General features: G+C 44.9%; 1 protein-coding gene across 1 annotated transcript in view; it reads right to left on the bottom strand.

The window, feature by feature from the left end:
• Positions 1-18237, bottom strand: part of LOC104874245 (cingulin-like protein 1) — a 63271-nt gene that overhangs the window by 17826 nt on the left and 27208 nt on the right. The window contains exons 2-4 of the mRNA XM_010641270.1: positions 3171-4757; positions 2344-2438; positions 840-945 (exon numbers count right to left, since the gene is read on the bottom strand). Of these exons, the coding sequence (XP_010639572.1) occupies positions 840-945; positions 2344-2438; positions 3171-4742 (1773 nt within the window). The 5' untranslated portion in view covers positions 4743-4757. The remainder of the gene's footprint in view (positions 1-839; positions 946-2343; positions 2439-3170; positions 4758-18237) is intronic.

Genomic DNA, 18237 nt, shown 5'->3' with positions numbered 1-18237 from the left:
TTTTTTGAGACAGGGTTTCAATACATAGTCCAGGTTGGCCTTGAACTATGTAGTCCAGGCTAGCTCCAGACTAGCAGCAATCCTCCTCCTGCCTCAGCCTCCTAAATTATAGGATTATAGGCTTGCACCACGAGTATTCATTCTCTTCACACCTAACCTTCCAGTTCAGCCCAAGCCTACTCACAATTACCTTCCAAATTTGCCTGTGGCAAAATGCGAATTCTCCACCCAAATATCATTTCATCCTTCCTCTTCTTATCTTTCCCCCCTCTAAATTTCACCAACGATTTATGTCATCCAGTTATGTTTTATGTGTTATTTAAATAGAATATCTTAAAACATCTCTGAAAAAAGTATAAATTAAAAACACAGGTTGAGTATCCCTTACCCAAAATGCTTGGGACTAGAAGTATTTCAGATTTGGGATTTTTCTTTTTGTTTCAAATATTTGCACATACATAATGAGATATTTTTGGGACCCAAGTGGAAACATAAAATTAATTTACTTCCCATAGATGCCCGATGCACATAACCCAAAGGTAACTTTATGCGGTGGTTTTCCCAACTTTGTTGCATGAAACAGTTTGTTTTCATTATAACCAGACACAGGAGGTCAGGTATGGAATTTTCCAACTATGGTGTCTTGTTGCAATGAAAGTGTGGGATTCTGGAGGATTTCCGATTTTTTGGATTAGGAATATTTAACCAGTATTTAAAGCACAGTCCTCCAGTTTAAGTGCTACTCGCTACTGCTAAAACTTCCTACTTACTGCTGTAAACTACCGCATTCCACAAGAAAGGAAAAGCCAATACCTCAGAAAACACAAACTTCAACTTACTTGATGACTCCCTTGGGTACTCCCTGCTGCTCGAGACTTTAAAGTCTGGATTTTCTCAAAGACCAAGTTGACTTTCCTCTTAGTGGCATCCTCATTGTCAGAGCTTCTGCAAAAAGGATAGCAGAGCAATGATAAGAGGCACGACCCCAGGTCTCAGAATGCTTTGCAGACCTGGACACGTTTGCAGCAGGCCAAGAAGATAAACTGGAGGGGAAGAGTTCAATGAAACCATAAGTTTGGGACAGGGATTTCCATCCCCAAACAGGTGAGAGAGACATAAGCACATTCTAAACAAATTTGGAGAAAACATTCAGTTAAAATATTTGTTGTTTCATTCAAATAACTCACATTCATTCCAAAAGGAATTCTTTTCTTTGTAACTGTCATACACACACCTTTCACCTCTAAATTCTACCCTAGAACAACCTGCAGTGATTTGAACTAGTTTAGCCTATTGCTTAAAAAAATAAATCCCCCAAGCCAAGACATCCACACAGTGGCCCTTTGTCTCAGAGATCAAGTGTTTTTAACTTCCACCACGCCCCTGGCAATTAAAAGATTTAAAATAAAATTCCTTAACTGGACACCACCCACTGCAGTCTGTCTCCCCAGTCTTTCACCGAGGGAGGAGAAGAGAAGGAAGGAAGGAAAAAATTTAAAGAATTTTAGAACTCAAAAGTCCTTCTACCTTCAACTTAACCATAGTAGAACTCTTCCCAAGGAAATACTAATATAAGGCGTTCATGGCTAAAGGCATCTCTTTACTTTTTCTTTTCTTTTTTAACCAAAAGAGCCCCATGTTATATTTTGAGCCTGACTTGCTCTGTCTCCTCTGTGATGCAGATGAATAATCATCAGGCACAATAAATGAGTGTTCCGGAGCCCATGAGTGTTGGAGAGCTGGCTCTCAGTCACAGGAGGCTGAAACCTTGTCTCTGTTTATCCATCTGATGAGAGAAACTGAAACCGGAGCAGCATGGTCCTTATTGAAATTCCAGCACAAAATCTGAGCACAGACTGAAAGTCCAATTAATCCAACTCAGTCTCAGAGATAAGTACAGAAAACACACCTAAATGACTTGTATTGCCTTTAAAATAATGGGAGCCTGGGCTGCTGGCGCAGTATTCTCTGTGCGGCAAGGGGAAGCTGTCCCTCTTTGTAACTTCTCAGCTGGGGCACTGGGGCCAACAGCTGTGTGGCGGAACTCAAGATGGCGCCCACCTAGCTCAACACTGGACAGAGACAGTCTCCAGTCCTTGAGTTCGCATTTGAGCAATCAAGGGTCGCTTTAAATATATACAGTATTCATGTTTGATATATGTTGCCATTCCTTCTACTCCCCTACCCAGGTCTCTACTCTGTTTTGCTCAAGATTTAAATGCTGGTATTAACTGCAGCCATTGAGACTCAACCCTGGGGGCGGTAAAGGCCTCAGAAGAGGAAACCAAGAGTTCCCTCCCCACAGAAATGACAATAATTTGCTCTTTAAGGAAAATCACTCACCCTTCTTTGAGGTAATTATAAAGTATCTGCTTGGCCGTCTCCTCATTGGCTTGTTGGTTGAGCTCTTGCTGGCCCTTTAAGAGATCCGGTGTGGCCTGTAACATAACCATGTCTCCTATTAGACCAGAGATGACATTTCCAGGCAGATGGTGACAAACAGGTACCTACTTTCCAGAAATGATTCTCTGGATAAACATCCTCCTCACAGCCTGCTGCAACACTGCTCAGCTCTGTGATCTTGAGCAAGTTACTTAACCTCGCCCCTCAATTTTCCCACTTGAAATTACGGTTAATAGTACCCACTTTGACATGGCGGGTGCAATAAATATGAACAGATGCATGTAACAGACAGTGCCTGTCACTTACCAGTCTTATTATCAATGGTATCATTATATTTTATTGTTACTATCAAGACCCTACATGTTCCACGTAGAATCCATCACTTTACAATTAACCTAGGTTACAATTAACCTAATTTCTCATACTAGAAATTAACCTATTCACTCAGTGTCATGAATAAAAATACATCAACACAAACCTAATCCGTGAACCTCTGGGTGGAAACTAATTCTGCTTACTTACAGGTTTCACATGTACCATGTCTGACTTTACAGAAGACCACAATGGAAACCTAGTGGTACTGAAAATGACCCAGAAAACTATACACTCTGGAGTAGGACATAACCTGACTCAAAAAAAAAAAAAAAAAATCAGATGTGTAATTACTGATTTGAGACTGAAGGTGTATTCGTAGAAACACTTGCAGCACGAGCACATCACTAGATCACTGGAAGGAAAAAAAAATGCCATTAATACACTAGTGTTACCTGAGTGTTTGAGTTGGAAGAAAATGTTTTCATGGAAATTTTCTTGGCACCAGAATCCGGTGAGGTTGCCACCGCCCGATGCTGCAACATCAGTGTAGCAGTGGCTGTTTTTATTTCATCCTCCTTTCTGGCCTGTTCTGGAAGGGAGGGTGCACAAACCACCGGGGTGCCTTCCTGACTTCCTCTGTGGTCTGGGACCTTCCCTTCTTTGCTCTGTGGGGCACCCTGGGCGCCATGGGTGGCTCCCTGCAGCTTGGCAACAGCTCGGCCAGTGCCCTGTTTCCCGCGGGACTCCTGAGCCAGGGACCTCTGGGGACACAGCTGGGATGGCCGGAGGAGGCGCTCGCTGGACTTGCCCAGGTTCCTGCTGAACTCTGTCAGGTACTCCACGTTCCCCTGCAGACCAAAAGGAAACGCACTGTCCACGCTCCGGGACCTCTTCCTGTCATCTGGGTTGATTCTGTTTCGCTTCCCAGACCTTCCTCTTCTCTGAAGCCCAGGCTTTTGATCGAATTTTTCAATTAACTGATCCACACCAGGAATTGAGCCCGTGTCAATATCTCGCCCAGTTCCAGGCAAGAAGGGGATATACCTCCTGTTTTCATGCCGGTTGACATTGTCCGCATGGATGGCACATTCCTGATCATCGAGCAGAAACCTGTACAAGGAGGTGGCTGAGGTAGGCGTGGTGGAGGAGGACGAGGACCTCCGTGACCGAGCTCCATCCAGGATGGGGCCCGCTGAATCTTGTCGCCGGAAGGGAAGAACATCGGGCCTGGTTTTCCTGATTTCTGCGTGGGCCTGTGGGCTGAGGGCAGACAGGGAGCTCCTGCTAGGGGAAAGGGCCTCCTCCGCCAGCCTTTCCTTCGTGCAGCTCTGAACATTGACGCACACTGAGGTCTGCTTCTTGGGGTCCTCTATGACCACAGAGCTGCACAGTCGGATGGATTCCAGGGGAGGGCTGGTGGGCAGGGGGTTGCCAGGTTTGGGAGAGCAAGTCCAAGGCTGCTTCTTGCTGTTGGCACCTTCTCCTGTTAAACCATTTAACCAATCGCTCTCAGGAGCTGGGAGATGCTGCAAGTTCAGTTCGTTCTTGTCAGGGTCGTAGGGCTGCAAGAGCTCTGGGTGCCTCTGAAAGTTCAACAGGTGGGATGACCTCCCCGGGATGTCTTTTCTTTCTAGGGCACCGTTCCTGCCCTCGTGGAGAGAGGACTGCTTCGGGTCTCTGGGTGGGCTGGGCTGGACACTGGGGTTCTCTGGGAACGATAGCTCTTCCACGCTGCTCTCCTTCAGCACAGAGCCGTTGCTGGAGCGTCCAGGCAGGTCACCGATCATCGAAGATGGAAAGGAGGGCCCATTTTCTGAAAAAGACCTGCCTACCAGGCAGTGCTCGGTGTTGTTGAGGACTATGTAGGGGTGACCATCGATCCCCTGGACTCTGATACTGACGCCATAGGAGCCTGTCTTGGAGGGCGGGGAATTCCTCGATTTCTTGGTCTCCTCGCTTGCTAGTTGCAGGTGGACACCGTATTCCTGCTGCACGTGTCGGTATTCGCCAAAGTACAGTTCCATGGCTCTCTGTCCCAACTGCCAGGGAAGATGGGGTCAAAAGAGGACACCAAGTTAGAATTACATCTGTTTAAATGAAGATTAGAATAATTACAAGGGGAAACTTCAAAGTTTAGAGAAAACAAAATGCTTTCAACAGCAAAGCACTTCAGAACCAAAGGCGGAGCGCTGCGCTCTCCTGAGCCCGACCTGACCTAGCCTCTCTGGACGTCCCAGTGCCCACGCAGCCCGGTCCAGGGCCTGTTGTCATTGTCACTGTGCACGACCCTAGATGGAGTCACTGCTAATGGTTTAGTGCTTCTGGCACAGCCTCCTGATTCTGTTTCCAGCTCACTGCTGCTCTGGTCTCTTTCTCCTTAAGTTGGTTTCCTCACACTTCATGCTATTTATTTTTAACCAACAAGGGTGCCCCAGTTGCCAAGATTTGAGAACAAGGTACTTTTCCATGAAAATACTTCAGAGCTAAAGAGTTCCAATGTTCACTGCTTTTCTTTTTTTTTTTTTTCTGTACTCTTAATCTTCCCACAATAGTTTCAGTATTTTTTACACACAATCCTGCTTTGACATCTTTTCAGTGTTTGAATATAATGTCTAAAACAATTTAACTCTAAAGAATCAGCTGTTTGTGAAACTAATGATAAGAGATTTGATTAAAAAAATTTTCTTGAACCTTTTCTTCTTCCCAAAAAGGTTCAAGTAGCATAGTCATCTGAATGTCATTTAGAAAATACAATAAAGTGAAGGTGCAGGGCTCTTTGTTTTTCAGTGAGTCTTAATGCCAAGAATCATTGTCTTCACATCTCTAGTGTGTGGCATCCCACCAGGGCCTGCGGGTCTGATGCCACCTGAGAGCCCCCTCTGCCCCATTTTGAAAACCAGCAGAGAAGGAGGCCCCTGAGACAGGTGGCTCCCTCATTTCTGTTACCTGCAAGGACCCTTTTGAGTTTTCTTTCCACTCAGGAGTCAATCTCGTAACGTATTTTCCAAGAAAATTGTCTATTCAGCCCACAATTCCAAATTTACTTGCATGGTTTTGCAAAATACAACTCATTTCATTTCCTCTATCTCCGTATCTACTTTTGCTTGCACTTTCTTCTCCTGGACTGTACCAGTATGTTAATGTTTTAATTGCTGCTTCTCTAAAGAATCAGTTCTTGGGCCAGGGATTTAGCTCAGCGGTGCTGCTGCCTGCCTTGCAAGTGCAAGGTCCTGAGTTCAATCCCACATACCAAGAAAAAAAAAATACAAAAAAAAAAAAAAGAATTAACTCTTATAGTTAACAAACATATAGCTTTTTTTTATTTTCTAATTTACTGAGTTCTATTTTGATTTTTTTGTTGTTGTTGCTTTTGTACTAGGGATCAAACTCAGGACCTTGTGCTTACAAGGCAGGCAGCAGAACCACTGAGCTAAATCCCTGGCCCCCATTTTGATTTTTTATTACAGTAGTCCTGCGCCCCTCCAATCCACATAGGTATATCTCAAGACTTGTCAGTAGATGCCTGAAGTTATGAATAATACCAAACCCTATGTACAAACACAACTATGATAAAAATGTAATTTATAAACTAGGAATAACAAGAGATGAATATCAATAATAAGACAGAATAATTACAGTATACACATAATATAAGTTATGTGATTATGGTCTCTCAAAATACCTAATTGAACTTTCACTTCTTCACTTTAAAAAAGCAGAATGCAGCTTTTCTTTGGCATGTAAACATTGCCAACATCACTACTCTTGCATTTTATAGTCACTGTTAAGTAAAATAAAACTTACTTTGACACAAGCACTCCAACACCACAAGGATCAATCTGGTAACCCAGATGGCTGCTAAGTGACTATCAGGCGGGTAGTATACACAGTGTGGATACACAGGACACAGCAATGACTCACTTCCTCAGGAGCATGAGGAGAGAGTCCATCCTGCTCCTCTGAGCTTAAATTTGCAAGTCACATTTAGAATTCCCACTTAATATTTCCAAACTACAGTTTACTACAGGTAACTGAAACCACAGATAGAGGGATGACCATATTTATTTTTGCTTCCTTCTTTTTATTTTATTCTTTCCTATCTCTAACTTCTTAATTTGTATGCTTCACTTGTGCATTATTGTTGTTTAATCACACAAATTGTGATATGTAACTGTTAGGAATTATGCCGGCTGAAGAAAGACTCCAAAATAACAACCTAAGATTTAAGATAGAATTTTTTCCCCCTAGAGATAAGAAGAAACTGGGCTGAAACAGACCTCAAGATGTTTTTCAGAAAAACCTCTTTTATTTTTCCACTCCTCTATCTCTAGCACATAATAAATACCTTATAATTACTGGGTAGCCGAGCCCAACGTACACATGCCAAAGACAAGAAAAGCCAAACTTTTTTTTTTAGACATTCCTGGAAGGTGCATCATCAATCCCTTATGTCTCCTTGGTAAGGACTTAACCCTCCTGCAACCCCCAGCTACAAGGGAGGCTGAACAAGAAAGTTTTTGGCTGGTCACTGACACTCAACAAAATCAGCATTCTGTTAATAAAGACAGCAGAATGGACATCGGGAAGGAGGCCAGTAGTCTGCACCATGCTTGTGTTTCTAGGACTATCTTGTACAGAGTTTTGGTTTTGATTTCATCTTTAACCCAAGAGTTGTTTTTAAGAAAGTTTTTTCACATCCAATATCTTGGCTTAGGGGATGGATTTTTTTTTTTTTTTTTCGGTACCAGGGATTGAACTCAGGACCTTGTACTTGCGAGGCAGGCAGCACAGCGGCACCACTGAGCTAAATCCCCAGCCCAGGGGATCTTTACTTCAAAATGTTATTTATTTGTACTCATTTTGTGGTCAGAAAATGAAGTCTTTTCTATTTCTTTTAAGTTTACTGAGATTTTCCTTGTATGCAAACATATGGATAAATTTTGGTCATGCTTGCTAAGTGCCAGGGATAGTCTCCACTTTAAGAGATGGCATTTAAGATACTCATTTGTTCAATCTTAGTAACTATTCAATTCAGCAATAGCACACCATTATTTTGTCTTTCTAATCTGTCATTGGGATCTGGGGACACACGGGCTCCTACAATAGCAGGGTGCTGTATGGTGTAAAATCCACTGACATCATCATCTCCCATCTTACAGACAGGAACAACTCTGGACACACACATGTGTGACGTTTACAATATCTCACCAATCCCAATGACTTCATTATGTCTCCTTTTATTTTCAATTACACTAATATTTTTAAGTAATTTTAATCAAAATAAAACAAGATATAATGAAAATCTATAACCTCTAGCCTCCCTTCCCCAATCCCAAACACATTCTCCAGAGTAAACCAATTGCAAATTCTAGCTGTTTCTTCTAGGACTTTCCTCCATGTTTCCAAATAATGTTTCCAGCTGATTTCTTATCAGTTCTACACATGGTAGACGACGCAGTATACACACAATTTTCATTTTGCTCCCAACTCCATGTTTAATCTGCTTTTTGAGAAATATGGCCTCCATATTTTCCATCCTGAAGAACTTAATTTGTAATTTCCAATAGCTCTTTCCCGTTCTCTGATTTATTTCTCTTTCACAAATGCTACTCTGACTTTAGATAGGAAAGTGTCTCTCTCTTACTGAGGATAACTGTAACTTTCCTCAAAAAACATGTTTTCCGGTTTGCTCTGTCCTTGTCACACTCCCCATGTGCTTGGCGACAGTGCTGAAGAGTGAAACACAATGGAGCTCAGCATGTGTGCGTGGAGAGGCCTGATTGGCTCCAAGCTTCAATTTGTGTGGGATAAAAAGCTGTTCACTGAAGAACTCTTCAGTTTCAGAATCTGGGGACATTATTTTTCTGAATCAGCTCAATTTCTCCAGGAATGAAAGCTACAGTCCATTGCTTGGGGCTGCACATGCCTGGCTGCTGGTGACAGAGAGGAGGGCAGGAGGCTCCCTTTGTCCAAACCCCACACTGCTTCACCACCATTTCAGTCCCATAGGCGCTGCCCCATATCCAGGGTACAGACAGGAATCGGAGCCCTAACTGCTTGGCGTCATCTCCCCTGCCTGCTCCAGCAGCTCCCCCACGCTGCACACCCCATTCAGAGCCTCTCAGCAACTCTGCAGGCGAACCACCCACTGCCTCCCTGACCCACAGCAGACCCCTTGGAGAAAGCCTCTCTGCCAGGGCAGCTGCTCCTCCTCCGCCGGCATCCCACGGCTGCGCTCGGGCTTCTGGAGGTTTAAACCTTGTTTGTGCCTTTACTGTCCCTTGAGTAGTGCTCTGAAGAGAGGATAAACTTTTCAACTCATCCAGCTATCTAGCTTGACAAGGTTTCTAATATAAAACACAGGTCGGGGATGTAGCTCAGTGGAAATCATACACTTTGTACACACAAGGCCCTGGGTTGGATCTCCAGCGCGCACATATGTATATATTTAAGGACAGGTAGAGCAGCCACTGCGCTTTGTGGTGATGAAGAAATGAACGATGGCTGAGACCAAACTGATCGGCTGGCTATGTCCTGACCCCCTTTTTTCCAAGCAGCACTGTCAAGTCCCACTCTCATTCTCTAGAAATGTTCATATTTATTAAAGTTTATATCAATTAGGGGGGCACTGGGGCCCTCACACATGCTAAGCAATCATCTACCACTGAGCTATATAAAAATTCTTTTAAAAGGTGTTGTATGCAAATAAACTTATCCACTGGGATGCTTTTTTTGTGTGGGATTCACTAAACAGCTATTTTCCTCACCGGTAATCTCTTCTTATGCTAACAGTGACTTTTCGAAGAAAATATTTCTTCACGTTTGTTAATAAAAGTCTGATCTAGGGTTTTATAGTCCTTTTCAATAGCTGCTGCCGCTAGAGTCAACACTAATTACATTTCAATCTTTGAATAAGGCCCCCTTGGTTTATTACAATCTTAGCTCCCTGTTGTCAAATTAATCCGCATATTTGAATTTCATGAAACACCCACAATTTACATTTCCTTGACAACAAACCTCAATCCAATATTTTCGCAGACTGACATTTCTCAGCTGGGCACTGGTGTCTTAAGCAAATGTGAATTTCTTTCCAATCACAGTGTAAACATTGAATTAATGAATGAATCTATGGACAGCTGTCCTGCACTCCCCACCCAGAGCCACGTTTACAAGCCCAACACACACCACAGCCACACTTGCTCTGTCTGGGATGGAGCCCCACCACGGCTTACATAATTTGGCAGTAAAAGTTGATCAATTGCCAGGGTGCAATATTGTGGCACTTGGCAAATAAAAGTGGCGTTTTGGAGTGGAAATAATGGTTTATGAAAAGACTGTTATATGATGATAATTGCTTTAGTTAGCAAGATCGATGAGTGTTTCTGTAGTAACAAAGAGCTTAGCTCTCGGAAGAACTATGAACGTGCCCCAGATGGAGACACTTCCGCTCTCTGGGCACCACATGTGGCCAGTGTGCGTGGGGATTTGTCACGTAATACTGGCGGCTCTGCATTCTGACCTCCAGCGGAACATCCAAGGCCTGGGTGCACATTCACCAGCCAAACTCCAGGTCCCCCCACCCACTGCAGAAACCAGCCAGGAGACTTAGACCCTCGACGATGTGCTGTGACTTCTCCTCAGGAGGACAATGGTGCCCAAGCACCCAACAGGGAACCTGGCAAGGGGCCGAAGTGGGAGACTCCATCTATGCTTGCTGTGGGTAAATAATTCCATCACATCCTATGGGTCACCTGAGACAGAACCTAAAGCAAAGGTGGGAATTCAGTGGGTCCCAGTGTGATCCTGAGCTTAATTCCAGCAAATGAGAGGTGAGCCACAAACCAGAATGCAATTCCCCCAAGTGGGAATCTGGTGCCTCACTCAGAGGAACAGCACTGCCAGTCTGATGATGAACAGGCTGAAACCTCTACACACGAGGCAAATGCTTACTCCTGACAGACATGCTGTGGGGCCAGTGGGAAGGCGATTCCATGAGGGAATCTCCACATTAGAATTTCCACTAAAGGTGGAAACAGAAGAGTGGGAAATCAGAGTGTGGAAAACCTAAGATGAGCAAAACACAGACGGGATTCAACGTATTCCCAGATGACAGAAGAGGTGGCCCTACCTAAACTGAGCTTTCCGTTCTGTCTATGCTTTCTGTAGTGTAACTGCAAGAAACTGGGCAAATTTACACAATTTCCAAAGAAATGTCTCTGCATATAGCTGAGCCTTTTTAGAACTCCCTGGGAAAACCATTTCAAAAATAAACCTGAGGTTTGAAAATAAAACCAGAGTTCAAGATGATTTGAATCTCTTTAAACAAGCCTGAAAACCAAAACTTGCTATCTTCCCTCCCCAACACTACCTCCTACCAAAGGACATCACAAAGCATGACAGCCTGTGGAAAGGGTCTGCTTATTACGGTTGGAGAACCTGGAGACCCATAAAGATGTCTGAAGGGCAGAGGTCACTGGTGCTACCAGATTTTGGAGTTTTAAAGTCTCCTTCTAGAGGTGGTTTCTAGGTTCTTCTTGTCCTAAGCAAAGAACTGGCAAAGACAAGTACAAAAGGTAGCTAGGTTTTACATTTATTCAAGGTTGGAAAAGAAACATGGTCTAGAGAGCAAGTTTAGACCAATTAAAAGTAGAAGTACACCCTGCTGGGTGAGAATGGTCCACTGTCAGAGAGCACAGTGGCCGAGGGCTCAGTGGTGGCCATGTTTTGTATTCCCCTGCCACACTCCTCAGGCTGACTTCAGGTCTAGGCTGTCCCATCAAAAACCAGCTTGAGCTCTCGTGAGAATAAACGAAGATAGCACTCACTGATGGGTCCCAGGTGCAGGGCTTTGGGAAGCGTTTTCCTATATCTCCATGATTGACAGATCACACCCACTTGCTTGGCTGATTTACCACATGCTAATCTCCTGCCTCACCAGCACTGACCATCAGACTCATGTGCCAGGCCCTGGGTGCCAACCTGGCTTTCCTAGGGCATCCTCACTTCTGTCTAAGGTCTGCCTCCTCCTTTCCCCATAAGTGAGTCTCAAGCCTCCTGTTCTCCTACCTGGATGTACACAGATCACTGCTGTAGTTATAGAGTCCATACGTTCCCAAGTTTAATTTTTGAATTCAACAATTAATATCTTACATTCCTCAGTCTCTAAAATATATATAGAATTCATGTCCCCAAATTGCTTAAAGTAGGTTCACTTCTTCACCCTGAAATGATTTTTTTTCCAGTACAGGAGATTGAGCCCAGTGGCTCTCTACCACTGAACTGTGCTCCCAGCCCTTCTTTTTTTTTTTTGGTACCGGGGATTGAACTCGGGTCTTTGCGCTTGCAAGGCAGGCCACCAAACTGCTGAGCCAAATCCCCAGCCCCTCCTTCTTATTTTTTGAGACAGAGTCTCGCCAAATTGCCCAGCTTAGCCCCCAACTTGCCACCTTCTTGCCTGAGCCTCTAAGTAGCTGAGAGTACAGGCTGTGCCACTGAGCTGGCCCTTCGAGTGATTTCTCTGCAGAACTCAGATGAGGAGAGACAAGGCACAACCTCCTGACGTCAACAGGAACTGTTTCTAATGCTGGGCTTGGTCAAATCCCAGCTGGACACCTGTTTTCCAGTCTCTAAGGCCAGGTTCTCAATGGTGAATTCATATGGTAATGAGGAAAATGAAATGATATAATATAATGTATGCTAAATGAAATGATAGAAGTCTGGGAGCAACAACAACAAAAAAATCCAGTGTGGCATGTATGACCACAAGAAAGCTGATTTTGTTCATAAAGTGCTCTTAAACACTCAGGAAGCAAAGGAAAAAAAATTCCACTGGCTAACCAAACAGTATCAACCACTGATACTCTGAAATAATTCATTAGCTAATTAAGAAAGCAGAAGTCTGAGAATCTAAAATATAAAGCTATATCCACAATGGAGATTTAATAAATATTTTCTGGGTTGGGGCTGTAGCTCAGTAGTGGAACACTCGCCTAGTATGTGAGACCCTGGGTTCCTTCTTGACCTCTGCAAAAATAAAGTAATAAATATTTGTTGAATGGATAAATGAACACCTTCATATTGTCATGTGCACAGAACAGGTCTTGACCAGAGACAAGAGACTCAAACTGTCTGTGATATAGTTCACTATATGAGGCCTAAGCCCAAAACAGCAACAATTGGTGAAGCAGCATTTACTGTCTAAGCCCAAATCTGGCTCCAGAATCCTCCTCAACACTGCACCCTGCCAGTCACAGCCAATCAGCCAGTGTAGACACAACACCAAACCCGCTTGCCATCCCTGACATCCATTACATAAATACACACTGAACCCTAAACACTCAAGAAATAAACTTCTTCCTCAGCCAAGTGGAGCCTTCTGGGATCTCTCAGTCTTGCTGAGAGAGGAGACAGGGGGCGCGGCAAAGTTGGCTGGGGAAACCAGCCGGATCTGTCAGTCACAAGATCCTAGGGCAACGCCAGCCAGGACACCTATGGAGAACTCCTGGTGAGCTCCCATGAGCTCCAGGCCACATAATAAGGAGCAGCCACCAGGGAAAGCCACTGTCCTATGTAGCCCACCCCACAATTCTCAAGACACTGCATATACTTTCATTTCTGCTTTTATCTTCTTTTTCACTTTGTTCAGCCCAAGTTAGCTCTGCAGAGCTGGGTTCTCCCATACCGTTTACCCCGTACTTTTCAAACAAACTTTTTGGCCCCGTTATTGGCTTGACTGGTCCAATTCTTTGTTCAAGGCAAGAAGAACCTGGAACACTTCGGATTGGCAAGCCATTTCTAAAGAAACTGCCTTGCAGCATCATCAGTTCAGTACCAGAAAGCTGTTCAATCTGGCCATGATACTACACACCTGAAATCCCACCACTTGGGAGGCTGAGGCAGGAGGATCAGTGTGAGTTCAAGGCCAGCCTGAACTACATAGCAAAACCCTGTCCCCAAAAAACAAACAAACAAAACAAACCTGTTCTAAATGGGGATTGACATGAATACTATCACACCAGGCCAACAGAGGCAAGGGAACAACCTTGCAGTCCCCAGCAAGAGAAGCTCTGTCCTCGACTCTGTGCGTTCAGACTTGATTTTAAACACCGCCCCCCTCGCCTGTGGACGCCTCCACCCCCAGCTCACCTCCTGCAGCAGCTTCTAGTCCTCTTGCCACCTGCAGCAGTGGCTCCCTGGGCGGGTGGGTTCTGTCCTGGCCACCACATTTTAAGCTTTTCCAACTGATCCTGAGTCAGACGTGCTTGTTGCCCTTGCCCGACTGGATGGATCCTGGAAGCACCCAGCAGCAGGGGCCCCGCTGTCCCTGCCTTCACGATGTTCGAGCTCCGGCGGGCCAGGGCTTCCTCCTGGGCCTCACCTAGGACTGTCGCTCAGACCCAAGGTCTCTGCTCCAAGCTTTCCGTGTCTCTTGCCTCTCTGCTCTCCGGTCCTGGAGCGCTGTAGACCAGACCACACCCCCACGGCCCACCTGCCTGTCTGCCCCGCCCCCCCGCGTGGAGAGTCACACCTGGCCGTGCTTCCCACCAGCCAGTCTCCAGCACCCGGGATAGTGTCCGGCGGAGGCCCACAGAGCAGGAACTAAGGAAATGAGTGAACGCAGAAGTGACTTCACCATCTCCCAGGCACACAGCTCCCTACACTCGCTTCGATATCTGAACAGTGTAGAAGAAAACAAAGTCAAGGTTTTCCTCAAGAAACAGTCGTCCTTCAGGCACCGCCAGGCGGTATTTATAACTGTTTAAAACACCAGAACCGGATCCACAGGCGTTCCTTGCCACCACCAGCCTCCACGTCAGAAGGTGTGTGTCCCGAAACAAGAAAGCGGGCCCTGGGTTTACTGAGCACCTTCCTAGGAGGTAGGTGGATTTTCAGCAGTTCCAGCTGCAACAATCCTGATTCCCAAAACTTCCTCAACCACGAAGTGAATTTCAAAGCAAAATATTCCCAGCTTTTGATGCTTACAAGAGGCAACCAGGGAAGGCTGTCCATCTTTGTCCTCATCGGAGAAAAGGATGAGGGACTCTGTATCATGGGAAAGCTTGGCCAAGTGACTAAAACTCAGAACCCTGTGGGAAGCACTGTAAATCCGCCACCTCCCCGTGGTCTCTGGTGCATAAATCGACCAGGTCTTGTAGTCGGCTGTTGGCACAGGCTCCAGCTCCAGAGAGTGAGCTGGAAAGCACAGGTACTGGATTCCCCTGCAGAAACCTACCAAGTGTCATACACAGTGGCTGCTAAAAACTAAAGAAAACACTGCATGGTCACCCGAAATAGTAATAAAATTAAACGTAAAAGAGAAACTTAGCAGATTCCTACAGGTGTAAACGCCAGTTCTCTATGGCCAGGACAGTTACCAGGCCCAAATCTGACGACCTTGGGGGCTTGGTTCCCCAGGAGGGCTCCTTGTCTCGCTTGTATATAGTGTGCACATTACAGCATCAGAACAAAGAAATGGTTCAAGGAAACTCCAACTTGATGACTTTGCTTTTATTGGCATAACTCGCACATACCAGACTATAATGTATAAGAGAGCATAAAACCAAACTCCTAAACTGTACGGTGCAATCAGCAAAAACTACAGTAGCATACTGTAGCAGTCACCATAAGGCTACACTGACTCTCACATTCCTGTGTCAAAAATCCGAATGCAAGTAGTAAATCCAAACAGCCATTAAACAGGTAGGTAGGTTATTAAATGAGTAATATCTGTAACTTAATTCCTATTTTAGATTTCCACAAGTTTGTGTGCTTATATGGATGTCTTTTTTAAAAACAAAACAAAAACTCAAAGACCTTTAGTGTTCATTTAATATTTCTCATAATATGAATATAAAAGTACTCTAGTTTTTATATTACCATAAAACCAAACCAAAACTGTATGTAAAATACAATTTTAACAAGCAATATAATTCAAATTCTCCACCCTAATTAAATATGCAAGGCAATGATAACTTTGCTGACATTGTATCACCACACACGGTATGAGAGGAACACATCACCCAAGTCCTCTTTAGGTCATCGCACACACACACACACTACCTTCTACACTCCCTATAATATTTTTCAGTCAAATGATGAAGAAACCTGCCTATATCCAGTCTGCTGTGGTATCGTTGAGTCTTCACATGGTGTGAAGGCATTAGTCACACATGCAGGACGCCTTGATTCTTTTCAGTAGCACATGACTGAAATACGATACACCCTGATACCCAAACCGTTATAAACACAGGACTGGAATCAAGGGCCTGTACCTGGTCGGCGCCCTCTCAGGAGGGATACACTGACACTCCTGTTCTATTTCATCACTAACAAGGTCTTACTGAGTGCCTAGCACAGCGCCGGGCACAGTTCTCCAGCACTCACATAGACGAGTCCCTGGCCCACTGGACTTATTATGCTCAATAGCAGGAAGAAAACAGGGTCAGGAGCTGGTACAGCCCCATCTCACACAGCGAGGTCCAGCTCTTTGCAGTCCTTGGAGCTCAAGAGAAACAGAGTCCTGGGCAAATTCTCCGCATTTACACCCTCCCAGTGAGGTTCTCTGTCTGTTCTAGCGCCTCAACACAGAGAAGGAAGAGAAAGCGTGGAAGTTAGGAGCCTGTCCGTGGGGTGGAAGGAAACCAGAAGAAGCCAGACGCCAGAGTAGCAAAAGGAGGTACCATTGTGCAGCTGCCAAGTAGTAAAGATGGGGGCAGTCACGGCATCGGGCAAGATGGAGCCCGAACTGAGCTCAAGAAGAACTTGACTGCGCTGTAGGGACCCTGAGCCGCAAGGCTGCGGACTCTGTGGAACATCAGGGTGATTTCTTGCTCCTGAGGTCCCTGCCTGTTGATTGTGATGTGGCTAAACCTCCAGGGTGTGGCAAGTGAGGCTGAAGAGGTGTGATCTGTGCTGCATAAAGTCCAGCGATAGAAGCAGCACAGGGAAATGCACTGCACCCTGGGTCAGACAAAGTCAGCATCCTTAGAGAATCCAAAGGTAGAAATCCGAAGCCACCTATCATCCCTGGCTGCCGGACATGCACCACTTTCAAGCCCCTGCTTCCAAGGTTTCCCCAGACCTTTGCTCTGGGTCCCACTGCCATTCCCACCAGCCTCTCTGTCACCAAGCCACACAGCAGTAGCACTTGCAGCCCACTGTTTCACCGGAAGTCCAAACTGACACAGGCTGCCGCAGGGGGGCAGCTCTTACTGGGCCAGGATGATGTAATTAACTCTGTAATCACTGCACATTGACAGTACACGATGATCACACTCATGGGGGGGCGCTTGTGCATATAAATAACACATCTTGATTTTTTTTTTATATACTGGGGATCAAACTCATGACCTTGTGCTTGTGAGGCAGGCGGCTGAACCACTGAGCTAAATCCCTGACCCAACACATCTTGTTGTTTTTGTTCCCTTCCCCTCCTTCCAGCTTGTCTTCCCCTCTGCATTTATAAAAGCTCTTTCCTTTTTTCCCTTCATGTTTTTCTTTAAATCCCCTTTCCCTTCCTTCTTGCCCCCTCCCCCTGCTCATTTCTTGATCCCCTTCCCATTTGAACAAATTTTTTTTCTATTTTCTAATATCAATCCTTTTTATTCTTCTTTTGTTTGACACAGTGTCTTGCCATGCAGTTCAGGCCAGGCTTGAACTCACCACGTAGCCCACGGTGGTCTCAAACTCATGGCAATCCTCTTGCCTCAGCCTCCCGAATGCTAAGACTACAGGTGTGTGCCACACACCTGGCTTCTCCTTTTTATTCTTTAGTTATATTATACTTTTGATTTCTCGATAAGAGAAATAATGTGATACTTAAACTTGTGTGTCTGATTTATTTAACTCAAGATTATGGTCTTGAGATGTATCCATTTACCTGAAAATGCCTCAAATTTATCTTTATGGCAGAGTGGTACTCCCTTGTATATATATATATATGTATACCATATTTTCTTTATCCATCCATCAGTTGATGGGCACATGGGCTGTTTCCAAGATTTAGCTATTATAAATTGTGCTGCTATAAACATGAATATTTGAGTATCACTGGGGTATGATGACTTTAACTGTCTCAGGAAGATACCTAGAAGGTGAATAGCTGGGTCAAATGGAACATCCAGTTTTATTTCTTGAGGACTCTCCATATTAACTCTTAAATACGCTCATTGTGCACCGAGTGTGCATCAAGTACTTTTACACTGAACATTAACCCACCCCGAACTGTAAGCTGCACACGGTCCTCTGCATATTAACCCAGCGTTGCCCATTAATACACACTGCATTTTGGGTAGTTAACCGATTACTGTGTGGAAAACTCCAAAAAGAGACAAATACGTGAACATCTCAGTTTTCTCCTAGGGGCTCCTTGATAAAGGTTTTCTTTATCAAGCCCAAGTGTCTCGTTTATTTTCCTGGGCAGAGCTCTCTGATGGGAGGCTCCTGATCTCCTCGACTTCCTGTGGGCGGCAGGAAACAGACTCTCCCACCCAAACAAGTGTCGGGTTGTCAAATGAAACA

The sequence above is a fragment of the Fukomys damarensis genome, unplaced genomic scaffold (assembly GCF_012274545.1).
Source record: "Fukomys damarensis isolate Sample0158 unplaced genomic scaffold, DMR_v1.0_HiC HiC_scaffold_25, whole genome shotgun sequence".
Classification (NCBI taxonomy): domain Eukaryota; kingdom Metazoa; phylum Chordata; class Mammalia; order Rodentia; family Bathyergidae; genus Fukomys; species Fukomys damarensis.
This window is presented reverse-complemented; position numbering and strand designations above follow the sequence as displayed.